The 25,334-nt window shown below is 44.1% G+C and overlaps 1 protein-coding gene across 2 annotated transcripts in view; it reads right to left on the reverse strand.

The window, feature by feature from the left end:
* The window catches only part of ZDHHC14 (zDHHC palmitoyltransferase 14), a 265,569-nt gene extending 249,019 nt beyond the window's left edge, over window positions 1-16,550 (reverse strand). Inside the window, exon 1 of one of the 2 annotated variants that reach the window (XM_078054521.1) lies at window positions 15,959-16,550. In XM_078054521.1, the coding sequence (XP_077910647.1) occupies window positions 15,959-16,203 (245 nt within the window). In that variant the 5' untranslated portion in view covers window positions 16,204-16,550. The remainder of the gene's footprint in view (window positions 1-15,958) is intronic. The other variant, XM_078054520.1, reaches the window with a different exon arrangement.
* Between the last annotated feature and the right edge of the window lie 8,784 nt (window positions 16,551-25,334).

The raw sequence follows: 25,334 nt of genomic DNA on the forward strand, positions 1-25,334 counted from the left end.
AAGATGTGGTCCATATATACAATGGACTATTACTCAGCCATCCGAAAAGATAAATACCCAACTTTTACATCAACATGGATGGGACTGGAGGAGATTATGCTAATTGAAGTAAGTCAAGCAGAGAAAGTCAATTATCATATGGTTCCACTTATTTGTGGAACACAAGAAATAGCATGGAGGACATTAGGAGAAGGAAGGGAAAAATGAAGGGGGGGAAATCAGAGGGAGAGATGAACCATGAGACTATGGACTCTGAGAAACAATCTGAGGGTTTTAGAGGGGAGGTGGGTGGGGGGATGGGTTAGCCCAATGATGGGTATTAAGGAGGGCACATACTGCATGGAGCACTGGGTGTTATGCGAAAACAATGAATCGTGGATCACCACATCAAAAACTAATGATGTATTGTATGGTGACTAACATAACATAATAAAATAAAATTAAAAAAAAAAAATCTTCTTCGGACGACAAAGTCTCACACTGAGAAGGAAACTTAGTTAAAGGTCAGGTTGAGCCTGAATCCCAGCCTTCTCTTCACCTTTCTCCCCACAAATGCAGGCTGGCTTGGCAGGCCCTAAGATGCAGACCCAGAGGGGACAGAGCAGCAAAGCCTAATGGTCAGGGAGGGACCTTCCCAGGCCAGCAGGCTGCTACTCCGCCTTCACACTGTGTCCAGGCCCAGCAGCACATCCCTACCCTGGACACCTCAGGCCCCTGCACTTGAGGCTCTATTCTGGAGCCTTGCCTGACGCCTTCAGGTCACTGGGGCCGCCCCAATCCCATCGGTGGCCTACCAGGCTGGATTCCCTCTCTTTGTCCCCCCTCAACAGCCTGGGTCAGCCCCCCCGGGTAGCTGACCCATCTGCAACATTCAACTGTCACTATCTGTGGTGGCTGCTGTCACCGGCCATGCAGATGACCCCCTCCTGCCCCCACCCCACTGTCTACTCTTTTAGGACAGAAGCATTTGTTCCCCAGCTGCAGGAATCCGGGCATCCATCAGCTTCCAGCCAAGTCCCTCTCAGAAAACCACCTATGACTGGAGAAAGACATCGGGCCCAAGGTCTTGCCCCTTCCGGGGGACCCATGTCCAACTTCTAATCTACGGAATTGTCAGATAATAAATGTGTGTGATTTTAAGTCACGAAGTGTATGGCAATCCATCATGGCAGCGACAGAAAACTTATCCAGAGGAAAGAGAGAACGAGGAGACAGAAGAATAATTCCACTTATTTCTACACTTTAAATCTCCCTATCATGCGTGATCAGGGCTTGCATTCAGGAGAGCTTGAGACCTTCCTTGAAGACACCAACTAGGGTCAACTCTGGGTGATCGAACCAAGCCCAAAAGATCACATCCTCTTTAGAGAAGAATATTAAGCTCATGTTCTAGAGAACAGATCCACCATTCCTTGTATCACTATAACCATCCACAGCCAAGAGGAAGGAAAAGTTCAGTAAGGAATGAATGGGACTCTTTGTTGCCACTTCAACTTGTAAATAAAAAATAAAATGTTAATAGTTTTCTAGCTCAGTAAAGACATATAGTTTAAAAATAATACCCCTCACCTTTATTTTTTTATTGTGAGCCAAAGAAGAAATAATTCCTGTATATAATCTTATTCAATGTTAATCCTGACTAAAGAATAATTTTAGGACAAAGAGTAGGCTTCTCTAACTTTCAGTATCTCTTTACCTTTAAAAGACAAGACCATACCTTTTGGGGCACCTGGGTGGCTCAGTCATTTGAGCATCAGAGTCTTGGTTTTGGCTCAGGTCATGATCTCATGGGTGCTGAGATCGAGCCCCATGTCGGGCTCCCTGCTCAGCACTCAGCAGGGAGTCAGCCTGAAGATTCTCTCCCTCTGCCCCTCCCCCTGTACACACTCTCTTACTAATAAATAAATAAATCTTTAAAAATAAAAATAAATAAAAATAAAAGACAAGACCATACCTTTTAAAATATCTGCACAAAATACGTATAAAGCTAATGGAGTAGAAACAGAAACACAAAGTCAGTGTGTTTCCTAAATACAGTAGTAAGCACCTCTTGAACGTGTGGGGGGACCATTCTGGCATTTGATTTGCATGTATTGCCATCTTAAAGAGAAGCAGGAAAATTTATACCAAGTTAGTAAGTGTGCAATCCAAGCAAAGAATTTTTCTCCCTGGTCAGAAAGACAAATAAGCTATATATATAGCTCCAGAATTTAACTTGACTTTGGCTTATATGTTCAAAAATGCCCTTATCTGTCATCAAGAATGTGTGTATGGGAAATTCATGGCATTAAAAGACCCCAAAATAGTACCATTCAAGATGATAAAGTGCATCTATTATATACTTCTAAGGCCCGCTCAAAAGATCAGATCACTGGGAGTCACTAGCTGTGTAGCTGCCCACTTCTGGGGCAACATAGCTCTGCAGACACAAGGCAACCATAGGCTGTTACCAGAAAGGCCTCAGTGGATCAAAAGTATGGCTAGGTAAGCCAGGTCTCAATATCCCAGGAAGAATGAGCATCCTAGTATACAACAATATCGAAGAGGAGTCCCTACTAGGGTCACGTTTCCACATTCAACCCTCTCCAAAATCAACAGATGATGGGTCTGCATAGAGATCTCAAAGAATATAGAGACTGTCATCTATCTTAATAAGTTGTGAGAAAAGTAGAAAGGTCTTGAACACCAGATTTCAACAGTTTCGTGTGGATTTACTTTTCCATGCAATGGGTGTGTGAGTCTATCACTATAAATGTAACAAACACAGCACAGAAGAAAATTTGAGAAAGAAGGCTGGGACTGTGGTCCAGGTGTGAGCTGATGAGGACCTACACCACTGAGCTCAAACTACCCTACAACAAAAACACCTCTTCCAAGGGAGACCCAGGGCTTGCACAATTGTGGATGCAGAACTGAGCTGCAACTCCTTCCTCCTCAAGGACACACTGGAATTGGAGCAGTGAGTGAGAAAAGCTAACCTTGATGTTACCAAAAGAAAATTTTCTTAATTCTCAAGCTACAGCACTATAACTTTAGTGTTAGTCACACATTCATTGCTGCATACTCCAAAACAGTCTCAACACTTCATCTGAGAATTTCTGGTAGTTAAGTTTTCCAGTCTAATAAACCTCCCCCAAAATGTAGTGGCTTAAAACAACAACTTTGTTCACAAATCTGCAATGTGGAGAGAACGTGGCAGGAAGTGTTCATGTCTGCTCCATTTGGCTTCCATTGGGGTGGCTCAAAGACTAGGGGAAGAGGGGGGATGGAATCATGTGAAGGTTCACTTGCATGGCTGGCTGCTGTGCCAGGAAGACACAAACAGCTGGGCGGAAAGAGCTGGGGGTCCATGGGCACCTTTCTTTTTTTTTTTTTTTTTTTAAAGATTTTATTTATTTATTTGACAGAGAGAGAGACAGCTAGAGAGGGAACACAAGCAGGGGGAGTGGGAGAGGGAGAAGCAGGCTTCCCGCTGAGCAGGGAGCCTGATGCGGGGCTCGATCCCAGGACCCTGGGATCATGACCTGAGCCGAAGGCAGACGCTTAACGACTGAGCCACCCAGGCGCCCCCATGGGCAACTTTCTATATATGGTCCAGACTCACTCTATGTGGTCTCTGTACTATGGGGAGTCTCTATGTGATGTAGCTAGACTTCTCAAGTGGTAGCTCAGAGCTCTAAAGGTACACGTCCCAAATGAGAGAGAGAGAGAACTCATGCACTAGATGAAAGCTTCATCACATGTCCAACCTAGCCTCAGAAATCACATACATCACTTCTGCCATGTTCTATTCTTTAGAATGGAGTACTAAGGCAGACCCACATTCAAAGGGTGAAGAATTATACTCCATTTTTTTTTAATGGAAAGAGAGTTAAAGATTTTACGAATATGTTTGAAAACTACCACATCAGTATGGACACAGAGAAGAATACAGCCCAAGAGACATTAAAGGAAAGGATCAATAGAGGATGAAGGGCTGAAGTACGTGAGAAAAGGGGAAACTGCAGTACTGGGGACCAGGGAGGGATTCTCTTCACTCACAGTGATGGATCCAGGAACAACACATGTGGTGCTCTATGCCTTGCTCCCTGGGCATCAGAGGACACCTGGGGAAGAGATCTCCACAGACAGGAGTAATTCAAGACTAGAAGATTGGTGCTCCAAGTAACGGAGAAGGAGAGCAAGAGATGAAAATCACATTGGAAGAGGCAAGAGGGATCACCATGATGATTCAAACTTGCTCGAGAAAGTAAGAAAGGGAGAAGGGGGATGAGCAAAATGAATTCAGGGCAAGCAGGAAACAACAGATATACAGAAGAAAAAGAAAAAGAAAATGGTAAGCAGGAGATGAACATCCTCAAGCTAAAGGAAGAAAAAGTTTCAAGTAAAGAGAAAGTAGTCACAATCCCCTACACCACTGACAGAAAGGGAAAAATAAAAACAAGAAAGAAGGACACTAGATTTTGTCAAGAAAGTAGTCAGGAATACACATTTTGGGGACTCATTTTATTTTTACTAGCTGTACAAGGGGAGGCAATAATTTCTCATCTCAGCAAGTAGAACAAACACCTCTAATAGACTCCAGTGTTTTGTGTTAAAATAAGCTGTTTCTCTGTATTCTTGAGAAGTGCCTGAAAAGACACCAGACTTAAGGAGCTTAAATCCCTTCCCAAGTGAGTTAGACAGCCATTCCTCTGCTGGTAAGGCTACCTGAAGGCAAACCACATCCAGCCCCAGAGGGCCACTGGCTGACACCCTCCTCTATCAGCCACCAGCCTTGTCATATTTGATGGCTCTCAACAGACCAGGTTCCCATGGACTTTGAGGTCAGCAATTTTTAAAACTCAGTTTGAAGATGTATGGAAATTATTGTATTCCTATTTTTAAAAATGGTGTGTTCTGTCCAAATGTGCTTAAAATGTTCTAAAATTAAAGGTCTCATTACAGTTGAAAGAAAGTCTACCTCAAAATTCTCTAGAGGGAGACAGGGAAGCCTATTCCAATGGTGTGTTAGCTCCCAGCTGTGAAGGGCCAAGGAGGAAGAGGCAAAAATAGGCCTAAATTAAGGATAGCACAGCTTCTACAGATTAGAAGAATGGAGTCAGGGGAAAAGGATACACACACACAGAGTTGTCACCTCTCTCTTCATTCTGGGACTGCTCATGGCAGAGAAAGAGATTTTCTCTCTCATGTAGAGCACCAGGGAGACTGAAGAGTCTACAAGAGCTGAGGGCTGGCTGGTTCAATCATAAATCCCTTCTATCAGGACTTTCAACTAAAACCAGCCACATGAGAAGAGGTCAGTAACAGAACCTTCATTACTAGTACTCTGAGGGTTTGTATCTAAGCTAGACATGGGATCAGAGAAGAGCTTCCACACTCAAAGTATTATAAGTGGAGGACAAAAAGTTAAGCTTTTTTTTTTTTAATCAATGAAAAACCAGCATCAAATTAAAATGGCAGATGAAGATTTGTGATAAAGTATCTCATTTACCTGTAAACCTTGCTCTTAATTGTATATAACCTCAATGATTAGGTGATAGTTATGATTTATCTTTTGAAAACTACTTTATCATCATATAAAAGCATAATAGATTGAATCCCATACTAAATTCTGTTACCCAGGCCTAAGCATTTGAGCCCAGATGTCATAGTCATTGCCAGGACACACTTAGGAAATCAAAACCTATGAAGAGGCAGCTTTGCATATTCTACCCCTTAAAATGATAGTAAATGCCAAGAATCAGCAAGAAGTCCAAAAAAGAAAGATTAGAAATAGTATGAAGAATAAATTGAGTGTATTTATACAAACCAAATATGATAGCAATAAAAGTTAATTACATATATATGCAACAACATACATGAATCTGAAAAACACATTAAGTTAGAAAAATCACAAGCTGAAAGTTGTAAGAGCAATCACTCCCACTCTGACAATGAGAACAAGCCAGATTAGCTACAAAAGCGGTTTTTTTAAATATATCAGGGAACTGAGGATGCAAAGAAGCTTGAATGTGTTGAGCCCTTCCCAAGAGAAAAAAGGCCAACAGCTGCTCTCATTCCTAGCGAAGTGGCAGGAAGAACAGGAATCCACCATATCCAGGAGTAAGGAGAAAACAGGTAAATTTTTAAGCAGGTTTAATGGCTATATGGATGGCTGCATGGATAAGAATACTGGGAGCCTGAGCCACAGAGTAAGTCTGCACCACCAGCCAACTCCTTCCCATAGATCCTTACCAAAAACACAGCAACAGTACGCCAAAGGCTGGGGGGTAGGGCAGGAGAGTTGAGAGGCAACTGCCCTGGGGATATAAGACCTTCCCAAGGGTAAGGCAGGGATCAGAGCATGAAAACTGAGAAAATCTCCCTTATGCGCTTCAGGCCTTCACTGTAGGCACTGCAGCAACCCTCCAAAAGCTGAGGCCAGACAGCTGGACCAAGAGAGGTGGGCTGAGATGAAGAAGGTTGGGACAGGGCTAAAAGCAAAGAAAACTCCCCAGTAACCCAAAATGCTAATGGACTGGCTGAGAAATCTTCCACAGTTGGTAAGCTGGTACTGGGCTGGGCTATAAAGCATAAAGAAATCTTAAGAATTCAGATCCCAATTCCTGCTAAAGGGAAAGTCTCTGCCCTCGAAACAGCTGAACTCAACGATGAAATGGATCTAACTAAAGCTTCAGTACAGACCACACCCATTTCAATAACAAATTAGATTTACTCAGCCCACACACTAGTAGCATGATATGCCCTTTTAAATTGCTGCCTCCTCGGGGTGCCTGGGTGGCTCAGTCGTTAAGCGTCTGCCTTCGGCTCAGGTCATGATCCCAGGGTCCTGGGATCGAGCCCCGCATCGGGCTCCCTGCTCAGCGGGAAGCCTGCTTCTCCCTCTCCCACTCCCCCTGCTTGTGTTCCCTCTCTCTCACTGTGTCTCTCTCTGTCAAATAAATAAATAAAAAATCTTAAAAAAATAAAAATAAAAAAAATAAATTGCTGCATCCTCTACAATTCTTTTACACACAATATCTGACATGCAATCAAAAATTATGAGACACACAAAGAAGGGAGAAAATATAACCCATAGTCAAGAGAAGAAATAACCAAAAGAAGTAGACCCAGAGATGATACAGCTGCTGGAATCATTAGGCAAGAAGTTTAGAATAACTACAAAAAAAAGAAAAAGAAAAAAAAAAAAAATATATATATATGTTAAAGGATCCGGTGGAAAATATGGACATAAATGGATGGAGAATTTCAGGAGAAGAATAGAAATTATTTTTTTATTTATATAAAAAACTATTTTTTAATGTAGAAATGCTCAAAATAAAAAAAAAATAAGACATTACAGATGGTTTAACATAAACAAGACACAGCAGAAGAAAGGATCAGTAAACAAAGTCAGAGCAACAGGAATTATTCAAACTGAAACACACACACACACACAGATTTTTTTTTTTTTAAAGATTTTATTTATTTATTTGACAGAGAGAGAGATAGCGAGAGCAGGAACACAAGCAGTGCGAGTGGGAGAGGGAGAAGCAGGCTTCCTGCCGAGCAGGGAGCCTGATGTGGGACTCGATCCCAGGACCCTGAGATCATGACCTGAGCCGAAGGCAGACACTTAACGACTGAGCCACCCAGGCGCCCTATTTTTAAAAATGGGATAAGAGAGGGACAAAAGAAATATTTGAAGAAATAATCGATGAAAAAGTTCTAAAACTGATGAAAGATATCAACCCACAGATCCCAGAAGTCTTAGCAAACCCTGAGCCATATAAGTAAAAAGAAAACTACACCTGGGCATGCCATAGTTCAGCTGTTGAAAACAAACAAACAAAAAGATAAAAAGAAAATCAGCTGGTAAAAAACTCACCCATTATATACCACAGAGGAAAATGCTAAAAATAAAGACTAACTTCTCATCAGAAACAAGAGACCAGAAGACAGTGGGCCAATATCTTCAAAGTTCTGATTCAAACGACTGTCAAACTAGAATCCTATATCCAGTGAAAATATCTTCTATCCTTTAAAAATGAAGGCAAACATTTTCAGAAAAAGCAAAATCTAAAAGAACTTGTCACCAGCAGCCCTGCACCAAGAAATGCTAAAAGAAGTACTTTAGGCCAAAGGGAAATGATATAGATGGAAGAAATAAATAGTACTAGAAATGGTAAATATGTAAAGATAAACATAAAACTCCATTTAAAATTATCTCTATTTTATATATGTATAAATGTATTTTTTTAGCTTTTATATGTGGGTATGTTTTATTTTAAATTATCATTGTTTCATACAGGTATATTTTACATACTATTGACAGCTTTAAAGTAGTAACATTACTGGGCTTATAGCACACACAGATATATAGTATATGACAACAGAGTTACAAAGGGTAGGAGAAGTAAGTAGAATTATAATGTTTTAAGTTTCCTACATCGTGAAGTACAGTATTACTATTTGGAGGTAGAGTAAAGATGAATATTCTGATCTCTTACACAACTATTAAAAAAGGGGCGTCTGGGTGGCTCAGGCGTTAAGCGTCTGCCTTCAGCTCAGGTCATGATCTCAGGGTCCTGGGATCGAGCCCTGCATCGGGCTCCCTGCTCAGCCAAAAGCCTGCTTCCCTCTCTCCCACTCCCCCTGCTTGTGTTCCCTCTCTTGCTCTTTCTTTCTCTCTCTCTGTCAAATAAATAAATAAAATATTTAAATAACTACTAAAAAAAATACAAAGGAATATAGCCTAAATTTTTTAAAGGAAGTAAAATGGAATATTAAAAATACACGGTTCAGGGGCGCCTGGGTGGCTCAGTCGTTAAGCATCTGCCTTCGGCTCAGGTCATGATCCCAGGGTCCTGGGATCGAGCCCCACATCGGGCTCCCTGCTCAGCGGGAAGCCTGCTTCTCCCTCTCCCACTCCCCCTGCTTGTGTTCCCTCTCTCGTTGTGTTTCTCTCTCTCAAATAAATAAATAAAATCTTAAAAAAAAAAATACACAGTTCACCTAAATGAAGGCTAGAAGAAAAGAGAAATAATACATATCAGATAAGCACAAAACAAATACCAAGATCATCAACTTAAACCTAACAATAAAATTTGAATACGGACTGTGGTAGCCACATTAAATTTACTGAAATTGATACTATTATAGTTGACTCTTGAACAAAACGGGGGTTGGGTGACAACCCCATTCCACCCCACACAGTTGAAAATTGGTGTATAACTTTCAACACCCTCAAAATTTAACTACTAATAGCCTACTGTTGACCAGCAGTCTTATGGATAACATAAACAGTCCATCAACAGATATTTTGTATGTTATATGTATTATACACTGTATTCTTACAATAAGTAAGCTAGAGAAAAGAAAATGCTATTAAGAAAACCATAAGGAAGAGCAAATACATTTACAGTACTGTACTGTGAAAAAAATCCATACTTAAGTGGACCCGTGCAGCTCAAACCTGTGTTTGAGGGTTAACAATACCATGTTTACATAAGAAAATGTCTTTTCTTAAGAATTAAATGCTGAAAAAGTTGGATATAAAAGGACATGGTGTCTGCAACTTACTCTTTAATGGTCCAGAGAGAGGGAGGGACAAGGACAGAGATGGAGTTTTTTTATATCCATAAAAGATTTCTTTACTTTATATATATATACTAGAATCCGTTTTTTTTTTCAGCCCAATGTGCTATCACTGTTATATATATATATATACATATCTACTATCATCTACCATCAACCCCTCTGTGTTCTACAATGCGCAGCATGGCCAGCAACTGGCCAGAAGATAGGACATTTCCCATAGGTTTTCTGAGATGGTGGAAATTTTATATATAAAAAATATTATATATATATATATAAAAGAAATTTTTCTTTATATTTTTTGTATAGGAAAATAAGCCAAACTAAACAATCTATTGTTTGGGTATGCATACATTAAGAAAGCTTGAGGAAAAAGAGGCAAGGCATTAATAATGACTGAGCTCAGGTGGTGAAGACCTCAGGGAGGGGCAGGGAGATGGATCAGAGCTGAAACCCAGAGGGTGTGAGGAGATTCAAAAGCCCCAGTATTGATGTGGTTCTTGAGTTGAGTGGTAGTTGCACAGGTAGTCTTTACAGTATTTTATTTCAAAACTTGCATGTATGTTACATAGAATCTTCTGTATGAGTCTATTACATTTTTTAAAGGGCAGAAATTGAGGAGGTAGAAGATCATCCAGTTTATAAAAATTAGTTTGAATTGGGACCAACTTTTACATTTAATGAACTAAACAAAAGCATTAATATGGTCCCCAACCCTTACCTGAGCCAACTTTTTTATCAGATCCAAATTCCTGGATGTAGCTAATTAGAAGTATCTATTGACCACCAGTGTTCTCCCTTTCCCAACCTCAGCTACAAAAAAAAAAGGAATACACTTCCCTGAAACACTTAACTTAAATTATCTTGCTAAGACATAGTAACTCTGCAATGAATAAATTACGTGCAACATTGCTCTGCAAAGGAAAAATCTTCAGGTTATGTAGATATAGCCCATTAAATAATTGACCATCATTACCCTATTTGGGGAACCTCAGGCATTCTTTCTGTATAACTTTCTACTTTCTACTAGCTGAGAGTCAACAGTATCCTTAAGAGTTTTATTAAATAAATTCAAGTATCCAAAGTCAAGAACCCATAAAATGTGAAATTATTCCAGGTACTGATGGTAGTTGGGTAACATTCTTATACATCACGGAGTGCTTTAGTTGCTTAAAGCATTTAGTTTAAAAATAAAGAAAAACTAGAAAGAAGTCTTAGTTAGCCAAGTGAACATCCCAACTCTGTCACTAGTTTTCTAAGTAACTAAGAAAACCTTTTATTTCCTCTGCTTCAATTAACGCACTTGAAAAGGGATGAGACCTGATTCTAAAATCAGAAGAATTACATCTAATAATCAAAGCTTCTAAGGCAAATGTGTTCTAGAAGGCATTATTAATTATAAATTTTATTAATGTTGACAACTTTACAAGATGAAAAACTAAAGCACAAGGAAGTTATTTTTCAGAGCCTTTCAATATTGCCATTATTCCATAAACAACGAATATTCACCGAGAGCCTGCTACATACCAGATACTGTTTTAGGTACTGAAGGACAACGGTGAACAAAACTAACACATTCCCTTACCCTCATGGAACTTACGTGTGTTGATCTTACACACAAATGAACGGGTTAGTGCCCTCATGTCAAGAGGCCAATAATAAGGTTTTGAAGCCAGCTAAAATTCTTGTGTGGATCCATAGCAAGTTATAAAGTGTCCTTGACACCATATACCTGGTTAATAGGGACTGTTCAGGGTAACATCCCGATGGTCATCTACTATCATCTACCATCAACCCCTCCGTGTTCTACAATGCGCAGCATGGCCAGCAACTGGCCAGAAGACAGGACATTTCCCATAGGTTTTCTGAGATGGTGGAAAACTTGATGCAGTTCTGAATAGGACAGCTGAGAAAAGAGAGGGTCCTTATATGCTACAAGGGTAGCATCTTCTACTAAATAATAAAGGATTTCCAATCTATAAGGGAGAAGTTATTATTGGAAATAGCACCTTTATTTATGGGGGACAGGCCCTTGTTCAATCATCAAAGCAAACTTCACCCTAGTCCCACTGACTACCAATTAGTCATTAATTATTTCAGAGGGGATTAGCCAAAGAAAGAAGGAGGAGGAGGAGGAGGAAGAAGAAACAAAGGGAAGGAGGGAAGGAGAAATGGAAGGAGAGGGGAAAAGAAAACATATGGCTTCAAAAAAAAAAAAATCATCAATGGACTTCTAGTGACAAGAAATTTAAGAATGCGTCCACATTCCCAAGTGTTTCAGCCCCAGTCACACCTCCAAACTGTCTGTGACCACAGCATGGAACTGGGAAACCGTCAAGTCCAAGATCGGAGCAGGCCTCCCCTCACCTCACCGAGGCTCCTGGAAACACCAGCCTCACCTGGCTGCCTGGTTCATCTCCTTCTTTCTGCCCCTGTGATTGGAGACTATGAGATGTCAATAGTTCAGGACCAAAGACTTTTTATTTTCAAAATTTCAACTCGAAACAAGGACAGACCAAGTATGTGTATGTCAGAGAAGAAGAGACATGAATTGATAAAGTTCACTGATCTTTTCAAATTGCACTTCTGGGGATGTGAGAATGAGGACGTTGCTGTGAGTCTCAGATGAACCGGGCCTTCAGTAACTGCAAGGAGCAGTGACAAGTCTCGACAGCATGGTGAGCAACTTCCTTCCATCTTGAATACAGCTACAAAATGCTAGCATTCTCTATCAGTACATATGCTGAACACAAGATGCCCCAAAATACATAGCCCGGCCCTACTTGAAAACGAGCGGAGTTGCATCAGGTAGCTTCTAGTAGCTTTCTTTACTGTCTTCATGGTTCTAAGATGGTAGCTCTGAAAATAGAAATGAAATCCAGTCCCTCTTCTTGGAGGCTTCCTCAGGGCTCCTGCTCAGGTCTGGACAAGGAGGGTCCCAGACTTCTCTGCAGGACTCCCACTCTAAAGGGACAAGAGTGAAGCCACTCCTCAGACTCATACGAAGGTCTTTATTTCAACTGCAAACTACACAGATCTGCATTTTTTTCAGCCCAATGTGCTACCACTGTTATACTTGCTTATTAACCCACTTACTCCCTCCTTCAAAGGCTCTCAGAAAAGAGAGTCCTGGGAAGGCTACTTCTAAGGTTTGCTCTAATAATATGTGCTGCTTATGGAGTACTGCCTATGTATGAGACACTGTACTAACTATACTTTTTTATTTAAAATCCGTAACACTTTAAGGTAGATATTATTAATCCCATTTAACAGACTGGGAAACTGAGGCTTAGAAAGTCAAATTGTTTGCCCAGGGTCATACTTCTGTTTAGAACCTTGGGATCTGTCCTTCCAAAGTCCATACCTTTAAGCACTATTCTATACTTGGAGGGAGAGCACCGTGGGTCAGAAAGGGCATGGGCTTCGCAGTCTGAAGCCCTGCCACTAGTTGGTGTGTGACCCTTGGTTATTTCACTTCTCTATGCCTCTGTCACTTCATCTGCAATGTGGGAATAATCATTCCCACCCTGCCTTTTCCCCAGGGTTGGAGGGGCAGTATCAACACCTGTGGCTGTGCTCTAATAAGTAAGTCCCTTTCTCTTGGACGAACTTCCTTGTCCTCTGCTCAAGGTTGGGAATGAGAGATAGGGTGGGCGAAGAGTTACAGAAAAAGGAGGTCTGAAGCTAAGCCCTGTGTCTTCTTTTCAAATGTTGTACTTGCCTTTTGTTAACGGTATGGGGAAACATGGACTCTGTTTGATGTTTGAACATGAATTCTACTAATATTAAAGTTATCCAGACATGAAATTAATCCAAATAGGCAAACACATAGCATGTGCTCAATAAATACCTAAAGAAAGGGCAGAAGGAAGGCAGGCAGTGAGCAGACAAAACTGGCATTTTCTCTTGATCTCTTTTAGGCTGTGGCATTTCATATCCTATGCATGGAACTAATTGCTTCTCTGAGTCTATCAAATTAATTTGGCCAGAGTCATTTAATTTCACTTTGTCATTAGCGATGATAAAGAACTTAAAAGCAACACAGTGACAATATTCTTAACCAAACCATTATATTCTATAGTTTGAACAGCCCTATGATTTTTCCCAACTGAGGCATCAGGCCAGGATTGGCCTATTTTCTTGAAATTTCAAATTGCCTAATTGAAGCAACACTCATGGAGACCAAATACACACACACACACACACACACACACACACACACACACACAGAGCTTCTCTAAAAAGGAAGTTACCAATAGTACCTAATAAAATCCTAGCACACATGTTTATTCCTACAGTCATTGGTTACCAAAATGCTGATGCAGAAAAAGATCCTTAACAACTACTAGTGAGGACTTTGGGGAACTCTTGGAAGAAACACACACAGAGCTTAAGACGCGAAAATGAATTTATGATGGTTTGCTTAAAAGCAATACTTGAATAAAGAAAATAAAAGACAGTAAGTACAACTAGATGGGATCTCTAAACATACAGTGGGGATTTGGGTGTACACAGAAAATGAAACATTCATCACCCTGCATGAAACACACCTGTGGCTGAAGCTCACAAAATTAACCCATTTTCCCCACTCTTAAAATTGCTAAAAAGAGCAAAAAATGCCAATAGAGATCAGTTCAAAACATTTTTAACATTAGGAACGTAGTGAATCCTATCTATCTCGAAGGCCACCTGTAAGGAAAGCCAATCGAAGGATGGCATTTGTGTTCAATCACATGGCATCATCACTCCAGTGCCTGAATCTATTATGACTCAGACCCAGGTCTGTAAGGATGAGTGGCTGCCTCTGGAAGGGGACAAGGGGAGCAAGAGAGGAGGAACAGAGCATTTCTCCTGCCATTCCCAAAGCCTTTTCATACCCTCCCCCTCCCATCCCGGAGGCCCCCAACAGGCTCCACCCTAGTTGCAAATGGGCCCCAAAGTTAAACTTCTGGAAGAGAACTGGGAAATGTACATAGTCAGAAATGGAGGGGTTGTGTGTGAGGCCTGGGGGCGCTGCGTGGCTTACCTCTGAGATCTTTCTCCTCACCTCAATCCTGCTAAAACTGTTCATCATAGCACAATGTTCAGATGCAAAATGTTTCCCCTCAGAGTCAGAGGGCTTTACGTGAAAAGTATTACATTGTCAAGAGATCATTCATTTCTGATTGAGATGGCATTTGGAATACCAAACACTGGGCACAAAATCAGAGCCTATTAATACTTACCAGAGACAAAAGTAAATAAACACAAAGGTTTAATTAACCCTATGCAACAGAAGATGGAGACTGAATGGGTACCATGTCCCATGATAAGCAGGATACAGGAAACGCGAAGAACCCCCAATAAATGTATTGTTTTTTGTGGGGGGAGTGTAGTGGGGGAGTAGCTACAACTTTTATTGTACATAGGATACCAGGAATTACATAAGAAGCTGCATTGCAAATGTTGGACCCAATAAAAGCAATTGAAATTGATTCTGGAATGTGGTTAAAGTACTTTATCTAATCTATTAATAAATAAGAAGATCTTTCATTAGTTGGCAGGAGGACAGTTGCTACTAGCCAACTTGATTTTCCTGAAAACGGCAAAGACTTGCATGCACTTTTTTCAAATTAAAGCCCTAAAGTCCCAAAGTACTGTTTCTGGAAACAGAAGTTACCATTCAGTGTCATACTTTTCCTGAACAGGCTGAGAAAGTCTCCTTTCACCTGTTCCCCAACGGGGGGGGGGGGGGGGGGGGGAAGAAAGTGTGTATTTCCAATATTTTTTATTGAAACTTTTTTTAAAAGTGAAGAGTTTAGAAACCTCATGATAAATCAGACATTGTTGATCAAGAGTGATCACCTAAGGAGAATGAAAAAATGAAATTATCCTTCCAGGCCACCTTGGGTGGCCTACACTTGTAAACCTGAAATAACCAAGATTCTTCACTATTCAGCGAAGGTACCTATAAGATTTAGTAAATGAGCTTAACAAGATGCCCTATAGCTTGTGAGCAAGAAAGGAAGTCAATTGTATTTATCCCTGACTGAGGAATCCGCCTCATCCTCCCTTCCCACACAAGGCTACATCTGGGCTGGCTTGCTAGTCTCCAAACTCAGTTGAGACAGCACCAAGAATCAGTCACCTGCGAGGTGCCAACCACCTTCCAAGCGTGCCCTCTCCCCTCTCCACTCCCAAAGCCCGACCCAGGACTGCATTATCTCTGGGGACCAAAGAGCAAACAGACCTTCAAAAGAAAAAGAGGGAGAAGTGGGTCTGCATTATATAACAATGTACAGCAAATAAGGCTTCTAGAAAACGAAAGTAGAGAAAGGAGGGGCAGGGGTCGGGGGAGGCGAGGGGAGCAGGGCGTCGCGGAGCTTTCGCTGCCACTTACTCGAAGGCGAAGAAGAGTCCGCTAGTGACCAGGATGAGGATGAGAGTCAAGTAGAAGACGCCCGTCTGCCGGGCCATCATGATCCTGCCGTTGCAGAAGAACTTGTTTCTTCCCGGGAAAACCTCCCATTTCCTCCGGGCCGCGATTTTCTTCTTCTTGTGGGGCGACTCCATGGGGGAGGAGCTGTGGGTGCTGATCTGACTGTACTCGCAGTCTTTCATGGGCCCGCCGCCGCCGGGAGGCATCCACGAGGGCAGCCGGCTGGGGGCGCACGCCCCCAGAAGCCCCCCGGCCGCGCGGGCCCCGCCGAGCCACGACCGCCGCCGGCCGCCCGGCCGCCCCCCGAGCCGCGCCGCCGCGGCCCCTACGCCGGCTCCCGGCTCGGCGACAACTTTGCCGAGGACACCCAGGTTAACCCTTGCGGGAGTCCAGCTGTCATAGCCGGGTCCCCCTCCGGGAGGGACGGTGCTCGCCCGCAGCCCGCGGCGCCGGTCCTCAGTCGCTTCCAGCCCGCGTACCGGGGCTCCGGGGCCCCGCGGGGCGCGAGGGGCCGCCCGGCCGGCCCCCGGCTCGCCACGCGCCCGCCCCCTCGCACAGCCGCTCGCTCGGCCCCGCCGCCCTCGGCCCGCCGGCCGCGCCTCGGCTCCGGCCCGCCGACCCCCGAGCGCTGCGCCCCGAGGGGACACGAGGCGGCGGCCCCGGCGCCGGCTTCCTCGGGAGCCACTTCGGCGCCGCGGCCAGGTTTATTCTAATCCTTCCTCCCGGCGGCGGATCCTCCCCAGGAGAGAGCGATGGAAACTGGGAGGCAGCTCGCGGCACCGGCAACCCCTCCCAGGGGTGGGTGGGGAAACGGAGCACGTTATTCTGTCAGGAGCGGGCTCGGCAACAGCCCGGGCGCTGCTCGCGCTGCGACCCCGCGCCGGCGCGCCTGGCAGCCGAGCCCAGACCGCGGCCCCCGCGCGAGGCTGCCGGGGCCGCCCCGGCCGAGGGTCGCGGCGGCGGCTCGTGGGCTGCAAGGCCAGCGGCTCCCTGGCTCCCTCCTGCCCCATAGGGGCCGGGCCGGGCGCAAGGAGGGCCGCCGGGGGGCGGGGGGCGGGGGAGCGGCGGAGCGCGTCTCAGGGCCGCGGGGCGAGCGCCACAGACACTTGTTTGCAACGCTCAACCCCGGCGCGCGCGCGGCGCTCCGAGCGGGTCCGCCTCCTCCCAGCCGGGTGGGCGGCGGCCCTCGCCGAGCCAGCCCGGCTCCTCCTCCCGCTCCTCCTTCTCGCCCGCGATGCCCGGCACCGGCACCGGCTCCGCGGGGTCCCCGCCCCAGTCCTACCTCGGGCGGGCCCGACGCGGCCCCCCGGGAAGGCGCTGGGCTCCCCCTGGCATCGCTCGCGGACGGCTCGGGTCGGTGCCCGCGGGCCGGCCGCGGCGTGCACTCGCCCGCAGACTCGGTCCGCCTCCCAGCCTCTCCGGGTTTATTCCCCGCCGCAGCTGCCGCCTCGGCACACACACACACATACACACACACACACACATTCACGCAGCAACACGCAAATCCATTCTTGCCACTCCCGGGGACCTGAGGAACCCGCGCGGAGAGGTGACCCTCCCCGGGCCTGCCCCGGCTTTCCTTTTCCTCCCCCAGCGGGGCGCGTGGTCGACTTGCGGGGAGCCCTACTGCTGCCCGGGAGTGGGCGGGGGTGCCCGGCGACGGGATGGGGAGAGGTGGTACGAGGCAGGCCTGACTCCGGGATGAGGGCTGCGGGCCGGGGTTTCGGGGCCCGGCCGGTTTCCAGGTTTTCCCGCAGGGAGAGTGGAGCGGTCTGGGTCCCCTCCAACCCCGGATCCCTGCCTCCGTCCCGGAGGACAAGCCCGTGGCGGCCAGGCTCTGCGGGGGTTGCTGCCTCCCCAACCCTTTCTTTCTCACTTCTCCGACACGGGCGCTCGCGATTCACTCGTTTTATTTCTCCCCTTTCCCCTGCGAGCTTCCACGGCAGCAGAGGGACCGACCGCTCTTCTCTCCAGCCCGCGCCTCCCCTGCCCGCCCCGCCCCACCGTCCCGGCCGATCCGCCGGTGCGCTCGCGCCCTCCCTGGCTTTGCCGCGCGGGGTCGGAGCCCTCGCGTGGTGGGAACAACCAGTGGGCAGCGGAAAGCAAAGGCAGCCGGGCGGGGACGCTCGGTTTTCCGAGCCCCACTTTCCTTTCGCCGCCCACTGGGATGTGTAGTTCTTCCTCTCGCCGACTGGCTCCGAGAGGAAATACGACTTGGGGACCAAAAAACTACAAATCCCTGCATCCCCCGCGACGAAAGCGGGAGAGGCGCGGTGCTGGGCGTTCTGGTGCTCAGAGACTGGAGATGGGAACTAACAAAGGGAATGGTGGGGAGCGGCTGTGCCTTCCCAGTGCTGGGCACTTTACACGTTACACACGTTCTTTATCTAATCTTTGCTGCAACCCTGCGAGGCACTATTGTATCCAGTTTAGAGAACGCTCATGCTTGCCAGAGATCTCAAAGTGCCCCGGTGGTGGAGATGAGAGTAAACCCAGAGCGCCGAGAATTTCCTTTAGAAAGCGCTGCGTCGTTGAGCAGTGTCAAAGGTAGATGAGACTGGTTTATCCAAGAGAGAAAAAGAACTGGGGCCAGTTGGAAAGAGCTTCCTGCAGTCAGGGGAAAGTGGTAGGGATGGCAATTATAGTAGGACATGAAATTATAAGGTGTTATGAAAAAAGTGGCATTCACAAGGGTCCATTCCAGAGCAGGTTAGGGGAATGGGTCGGATCTTAAATCTACAATCAGAATTGGGTTTGAATGATTTTAGACTTTGTATGACAGATGAACATATGATAGGAACAATTAAGTACTTTGTGACTGCACTATTTAAAAACAACGACGACAATAACTGGCAAGGCTTAGACATTTCAAGTGAAAGGTCTCATATGCTTACGTGTTCTTTAGCTCATGGGATCGAAGGGATGTTACTCTCACTCAGTTTATAGAACATACCTTTTCTCCCCGTGTCCAATTAATATACTAGATCCATCAATTTCCCGGCTTTAAAAAGACTTCTATTTTGGTTCTCAGTGAAGCCTTAGTTTTTCTGGCATCACCGTTATACTTTTAAAAAGTCCTTCTCTGTTAGACATACTAAAGTATTTGTAAGTGTTTTAAAATACTCCAGCCCGACCATCCCCAAAACCATAACCATATTGATGGAACAATACTGGCAAACTATGGAAAATTGTTTACATTGGGTGATATATCTGAATTAGTTATGTATTGCCGCAAATCACCACAAATTTAGCAGCTCAAAACAACACCAGTTTATTATCTCACACTTTTTATGGGTCAGGTGTCCAGGCACCTAGGGTCCTCAGCTTAACCTACCATCAAGGTGGTGACAAGGCTGTGTTTTATCTGGAGGCTCAACTGCAAAAGTATCCGCTTCCTTGCTCACTCAGGTCACTGGCAGATTTCATTTCCTTGTAGCTGTAGGACTGAAGACCCTGGCTTTTTGCTAGCTGTCAACTAGAGACTGCCCTCAGCTCCTAGAGGGCACCTGGAGTTTATTGTCCCATGCCCTTGCCCAACATGGCCACTGACTTCATCAAGCTAGCACTGAGAGTCCCCGGAGTAAGTTTGTTAGCAAGATGGAATCTTACATAACATAAGTCATCACACAGGGGTGACATCAAACTGCCATATTCTATTGGTTAGGAAGCAAGTCACAGTTTTTGCACACACTCAAAGGAGAGGATTATACATCCTGGATACCAGGATGACAGGGCCACGCTAGTGTCTGTCCACCACAGGGTACAAGAGGATCCATTATGCTAGTCTTATCTACATCTACTTGTGTTTATGTTTGAAATTTTCCATAATAAAAAGAAATAAGTTATTCCTTGTTTCTTCCCACTGCATATTTACTTAGACCTATGGCAATAGATTCACTTAGGACACATACCCTAAAGAAGTTCATTAGAACCTGATGTGATGGCCACAGACTTTAGCTCACCATCTAAAAGCTACTCTATAAGGTATGGTAGAGTTTACTCATTCATTCATTTCACAATTGTTCATTTAGGGGCCTAGTCTGTGCCAGATCTGTTTTAAGTACTATTTTAGTGGCAGGGACATAAAAGGACCCCAAACAGACATTTATATTTGAGGACTAGAGGGAGAGGTGGGGAAAACAAACAATAAATGCAAATAAAATGCAAAAAACAGAAGCAAATAAATACTAAATGATAAGACAATTTCAGAGAGTAATTACAAGAAAAAAAAAGCAGGGTCGTGGGATAGAGAGAATTTGGTGGGGAGACACTTGAGCAGAAAACCAAGTGATGAGAAACGGCAAGTACAAAGGCTCAAGGCAGATCAAGCCTGGAAAATTCTAGGGGTACAAAGAAAAGACAGTCTGGTTGGAACAGAGTGAGGGACAGGTGAGTGGTAAGAGGGAAGGCTGGGAGGATACAGGATCAGTGAGGTGACTGGAATGATTCCACATGCACTGGGAAGGCACTTAATCAGTGACCACCACTTGTATTAAGTGGTGACTGGTCAGAAAGTAGAATAACCTATAGTACGTGGCCTTCAAGGAATACACAGATTCCACACTGTAATGCTACAAGGACCTCAGTGCATCTACAATAATAAACTTGAACATTGGTTTTGCATATGAGAAAACTGAGGCCAAGAAAAGGAATGCCGTCCTAGGAATTCCTTGAGAATGCCTCACAACAGCAAATAATCCATAAGCGAATCTTGAATGGAAAGAGTGCATTCTCTGATTTAAAACTTTAGAAAACTGACAACAAACAATTATTTAGTGCCTTTCATGTGCAAGACAGTGTGATGAATAAGTTGACTGTGGCAGAGAAGCTATAGTTTAGTTTGAGAAACAAGATGGAGACACGTAGAAAGTAAATAATGAATTTCTTCGTGATGCAATAAAACTATCTTTCCTGGAGTATCTTCTTGTATTGGGCAGTATCCTGGTTCTTTAGACGTTTAGCTCACGAGATCCAGAGGACAACCCAACGAGGCAAGGATTCTTACCGGTATTTCACAGAGGAGTAAACAAGCTCAGAGAAGTGGGGTGATGTGCCCAGGGGTTCAAAGCTAGTAAGTAACTGAATCAGGATTCTTCAACCTGGCATATATGTGTGATCCCAACCCTTTCTACTCCAGCCTGCTACACAATGGAAAGAGTATACTGTGTCTGACTAGCTGCCAACTGAGTAGACTTTGCTCAAAGTGGGGCTGTGGGATGTGGCAATTTGGATAGGCAGAACCAAGGGGGCTAGGATCTTGGGGCAACGGGAGTGGTTGGGGAAACACATGACAAGTCTAGCTGGACTAGAACTGACAAGATTCAAGAGCAAGTAGTTTACTTGGGAAGGGATTCCAGAAAACACCAGGGATAGTGAAGTGACATAGAAGGAAAGAATCTTCTAGAGCATGCATTATGAAGCAAGTTTCCACCTCAGGTGACTGGACTCAAACCCTCCAGGGAGCACTGGGGAGTGGTGCAGAACCCACCTCACAGTTCCCCACTGGTGGGGTGAGGAAGCTGACCTTTATCCACCAACCCAGCTGCTGCTAGTTGAGAGCTCCCTCTGGGAGCATTACTCTATCTTCTTAACATCGGACCACCCTCCTAAAGCTGACATAGTCAGCACCACCATGGGCACTCAGAGCACCAAGCTGGGCCTCCCTGGATTGTTGGGGGTATCTTTGATTCCAGCGGGTCTTTCCCTGTTTACCTGACTCGGTGGGCCCACTGACAACAAGGTTATGTTATTAACAGAATTAGAGCTTTGTTCCTTTCATCTGAGCAGCTCAAAGCATTCCACAAACCCACGTCAGTAATTCTCAGAATTTACCTCCAGGCAGCCAAGAGGAAGAATGATTTTATGTATGGTGAAAGGGGAAGGCATTCAGATCCAGGACATTAGATAATTTATATACCTTTGGGGTCAGGATGAAAGTGTACCCAGCGTAGTCAAAGTACGTAGAGGTCAAAGGGACACAGTCCTCTAAGGAGAACCTTGAAGTCACCAGAAAGGGGTTTCTTCTGAGAGCTCTAGGACAGCAGGAAGTAACTGCTGAAACTCCTATATCAAGTAGAATTCTCCAGAAAATCAGACACCCTAATTCCTTCCAACCCAGAGAGTTATCTCACATTTTTACATGTGCTCAGCACATCTGGGAACATCAGGGGTCAAAACACGTAAGATGTTTAAAGTAATAAACTCAGGGCTATAGGAAAAAAGTGGATGAAGCAGAAAAAACTTAATCCAAAACTTTCTTGTAATTTTCCCCAAGTGAGTTTTTCTTGTCTTTTAACACTAAAAAAACCTACTTTTTGGTATTTTCATAAAAATAATACATGTGCATGGAAAAAATTATATTACAAAAAAAGAAAAATTATATTGCACATACATACAAAAAATGTAAAAGTTGTTCGAATTCCCATCACCTTAAGATAGTCATTGACATTTTGTTGACCATCCTTATAGAATTCATTTTACACACATACAACTATATCATTTAACAAAAATGGAATCATATCATGCATGCTGTTTGCATCCTGTATGCTTTTTATTTTTTAATTGTAATTTTTCCCTTCATTCCCAACCCCCACTCTTTCCCAAGTAACATTGGTAACAATATATATCCTTCTCCAGGCTCATATCGTTATAGGCAAACACACAGATACAGTCCACATTCCACTTTCATCAATTGTCCTAATACTGTTCTTTACAGTTAATTTGTCCCCACCCAGGCTCATACGAGGCACTTTGTATGATGTCTCTAGAGTCTTCTTCCATGGAACAGCCACATTACTTCCTGTCTTTTCTTTCTTGATCTTGACATTTCAGAAGAGTATAGGCCATTTATTTTTCTACAGTGTCATTCGATTTGGGTTTGTCTGGTGTTTCTTCACAATAAAATCCAGGTGAGGAGCCGCACCAGTTCCTGGCTTGTGCACACAGGCAACAACAGCTGAGACTATAAGACACCTGCCTCGTTCAGGCCCCTGGCTTCTTCTGGGCCTACGGTTCCTCACTTTAAGTTTTTTTTTAAAGTAAGTAGGCTCCATGCCCGGCGTGGGGCTTGAACTCACCACCCTGAGATGCAGAGTCGCATGCTCTACCAACTGAGCAGCCAGGCGCCCTTCCTCGCACAATTTTGAAGAAGCATGTCCATATGGCTTCCAGCTACAGGTGCTGGATAAAGCTGGAATGTGCCTGAAGCCCAAGCCAAAACTGATTCCCAAAATACAGCCATTTGTTAACTGAGAAGCAGAAGAGTACGCACTCAGTTTTAAAGCAGCAAAAATTATGAAGAGGGACAAAGTCTCCAAAACTCCTTTGCTGATTACTCATAAAACATGCAACAGAACAGTAAGCATGATGGCGAAAGGAGAGTTTCCTACAGGCGATGAGAAAGAACAGTTCTCCCGCTCCCGTAACGACGCACCTGCTGGAAGACCCGGGAGAGTAAAGCTCCAAGTTCTGCAAGAGGTTCCAACTCGAGAGCCCAGCCCTGGTGTTCAGAACACCTGCAGCGGCGGCCGACGCCCATCTGCTCCTCGGAGGACCCGAGCACAACAAACACTTCTCTCAACTGAAAATTCTGCTTAGTCAGAAAGAATTCCCAAGGAATCCAAAGTGGATTTCAGAAATTTCTTGTCTCCTCTGTAAAGAACGGGTTTTGAGAAATGCCTAATGCTATTTCTGAATGAAAGCTAGCCCGTACAATAACGCGCGGGACGTTTATTTATTCTCTGAATACAGGGAAACCAAGTCCATATACAAAAGTTTCTTGGCATCCTTGGCATTTCTGGGAAATAAAAATCTCATTGGAATGAAAAACTGAAAGCTACCTACCTCGAAGGTTGGTTGAGAGATCAAAAAAATATACGAAAGTGCCTTTAAATAATAAATGTATAAGTATTAATTGTATTTTTTTATTATTTTCCCTTTTCTCCAATGTTTTTACTATTTATAATGTTTTCTTTCAAAAGGCAATTGAGACCTTTATGAAAGTGTCTACTTCTACTCATTTGGATTTCCCTGGTCAATAGCCTAACTCCTAATTCAGAAAAAAAAAAAAAATTGTCTTTGTCCTCCCAAAAACATCCTCATAACAATACATTTGTAAAATCTGAAGTTAATTCCTGTTTGGGGTGTAAACATATCAGGGATATTCTTAATTATAGGTAAATCAATGAGATAAAAAGTGCAAATATATTTCCAGAAATTTTCCTTTTTATAACTTTCTATTGTAAGAGACATTTTAATTTGTTCTAGTACAGACTTATTTCTAGGTTTAAAATCATTTCACAACATAACATAGTAAGCTATGCTTTAGCTCTCTTACATCTTTTCTGGAACGACATAGATATGTCATTGGGTTTCTGTGGGTTTTTTTTTTTTTTTAATTTATTTGAGAGAGAGAGTGAGCGAGAGGGAGAAAACAGGAGCAGGGGGAGGGACAGAGGGAGAAGCAGACTTCCCGCTGAGCAGGGAGCCTGACATGGGGCTTGACCCCGGGACCCTGGGATCATGACCTGAGCCGAAGGCAGACGCTTAACCTACCAAGCCACGCAGGTGCCCCTAAGTTAGTGTTTTTTTAAATAAGCAGCATTATTTCAACCTTTCTATTTAGCCTATTTAGATATGTTGAAAAAAATAAGGTTATGCATTTTGGTAGAAGTATTAGTGAGATGATCTTGTGCCCTTCTCAACATCAGGTCAAATGATATTGGTTTGTCCCAATATTGGTGATATTCATTTTGATCATTAGGGTAAGATAGTTCCACCAGATTTTTTCAATGTAAAGTTATTATTTTTGGGTGACTCAGTTAAGTGTTTGCCTTTGGCTCAGGTCATGATCCCAGGGTCCTGGGATTGAGTCCAGCGTTGGCCTCCTTGCTCAGCAAGGAGTCTGTTCTCCCTCTCCCTCTGCCTTCTGCTCCCCCTGCTTGTGCTCTCTCTCTGACAAATAAATAAATAAAATCTTTTTTAAAAAGAAAAGAAACAAAGGTATTATTTTCCCTTCATAATTAATAATTACAAAGAATGTAAATATCTTGTTCTTCATCAAACTATCACCCACTAATTTTACCAATTGATGATTTCCTAATTTTATTCTTTTTCCTACCTTCCTTCCTTCTCTCTCTCTCCCGCTCTCCCTCTCTTCCTCTCCTTCTCCCTCCCCAACTCTCTCGCCTCTCCCCTCTCTCCCTTTTGTCCCTGTCCCCCCTCCTGCCCCCTTTCTTGGTACTTCACAGTAAGGAAGAACTTTCCTTTCTTCCCCATTTATGTATCTGTTCACTCATTTATTTCAATCAGAATGACCTCATAGATGTTTATATTATTC

Source organism: Halichoerus grypus, chromosome 9 (assembly GCF_964656455.1).
Source record: "Halichoerus grypus chromosome 9, mHalGry1.hap1.1, whole genome shotgun sequence".
NCBI classification, from domain to species: domain Eukaryota; kingdom Metazoa; phylum Chordata; class Mammalia; order Carnivora; family Phocidae; genus Halichoerus; species Halichoerus grypus.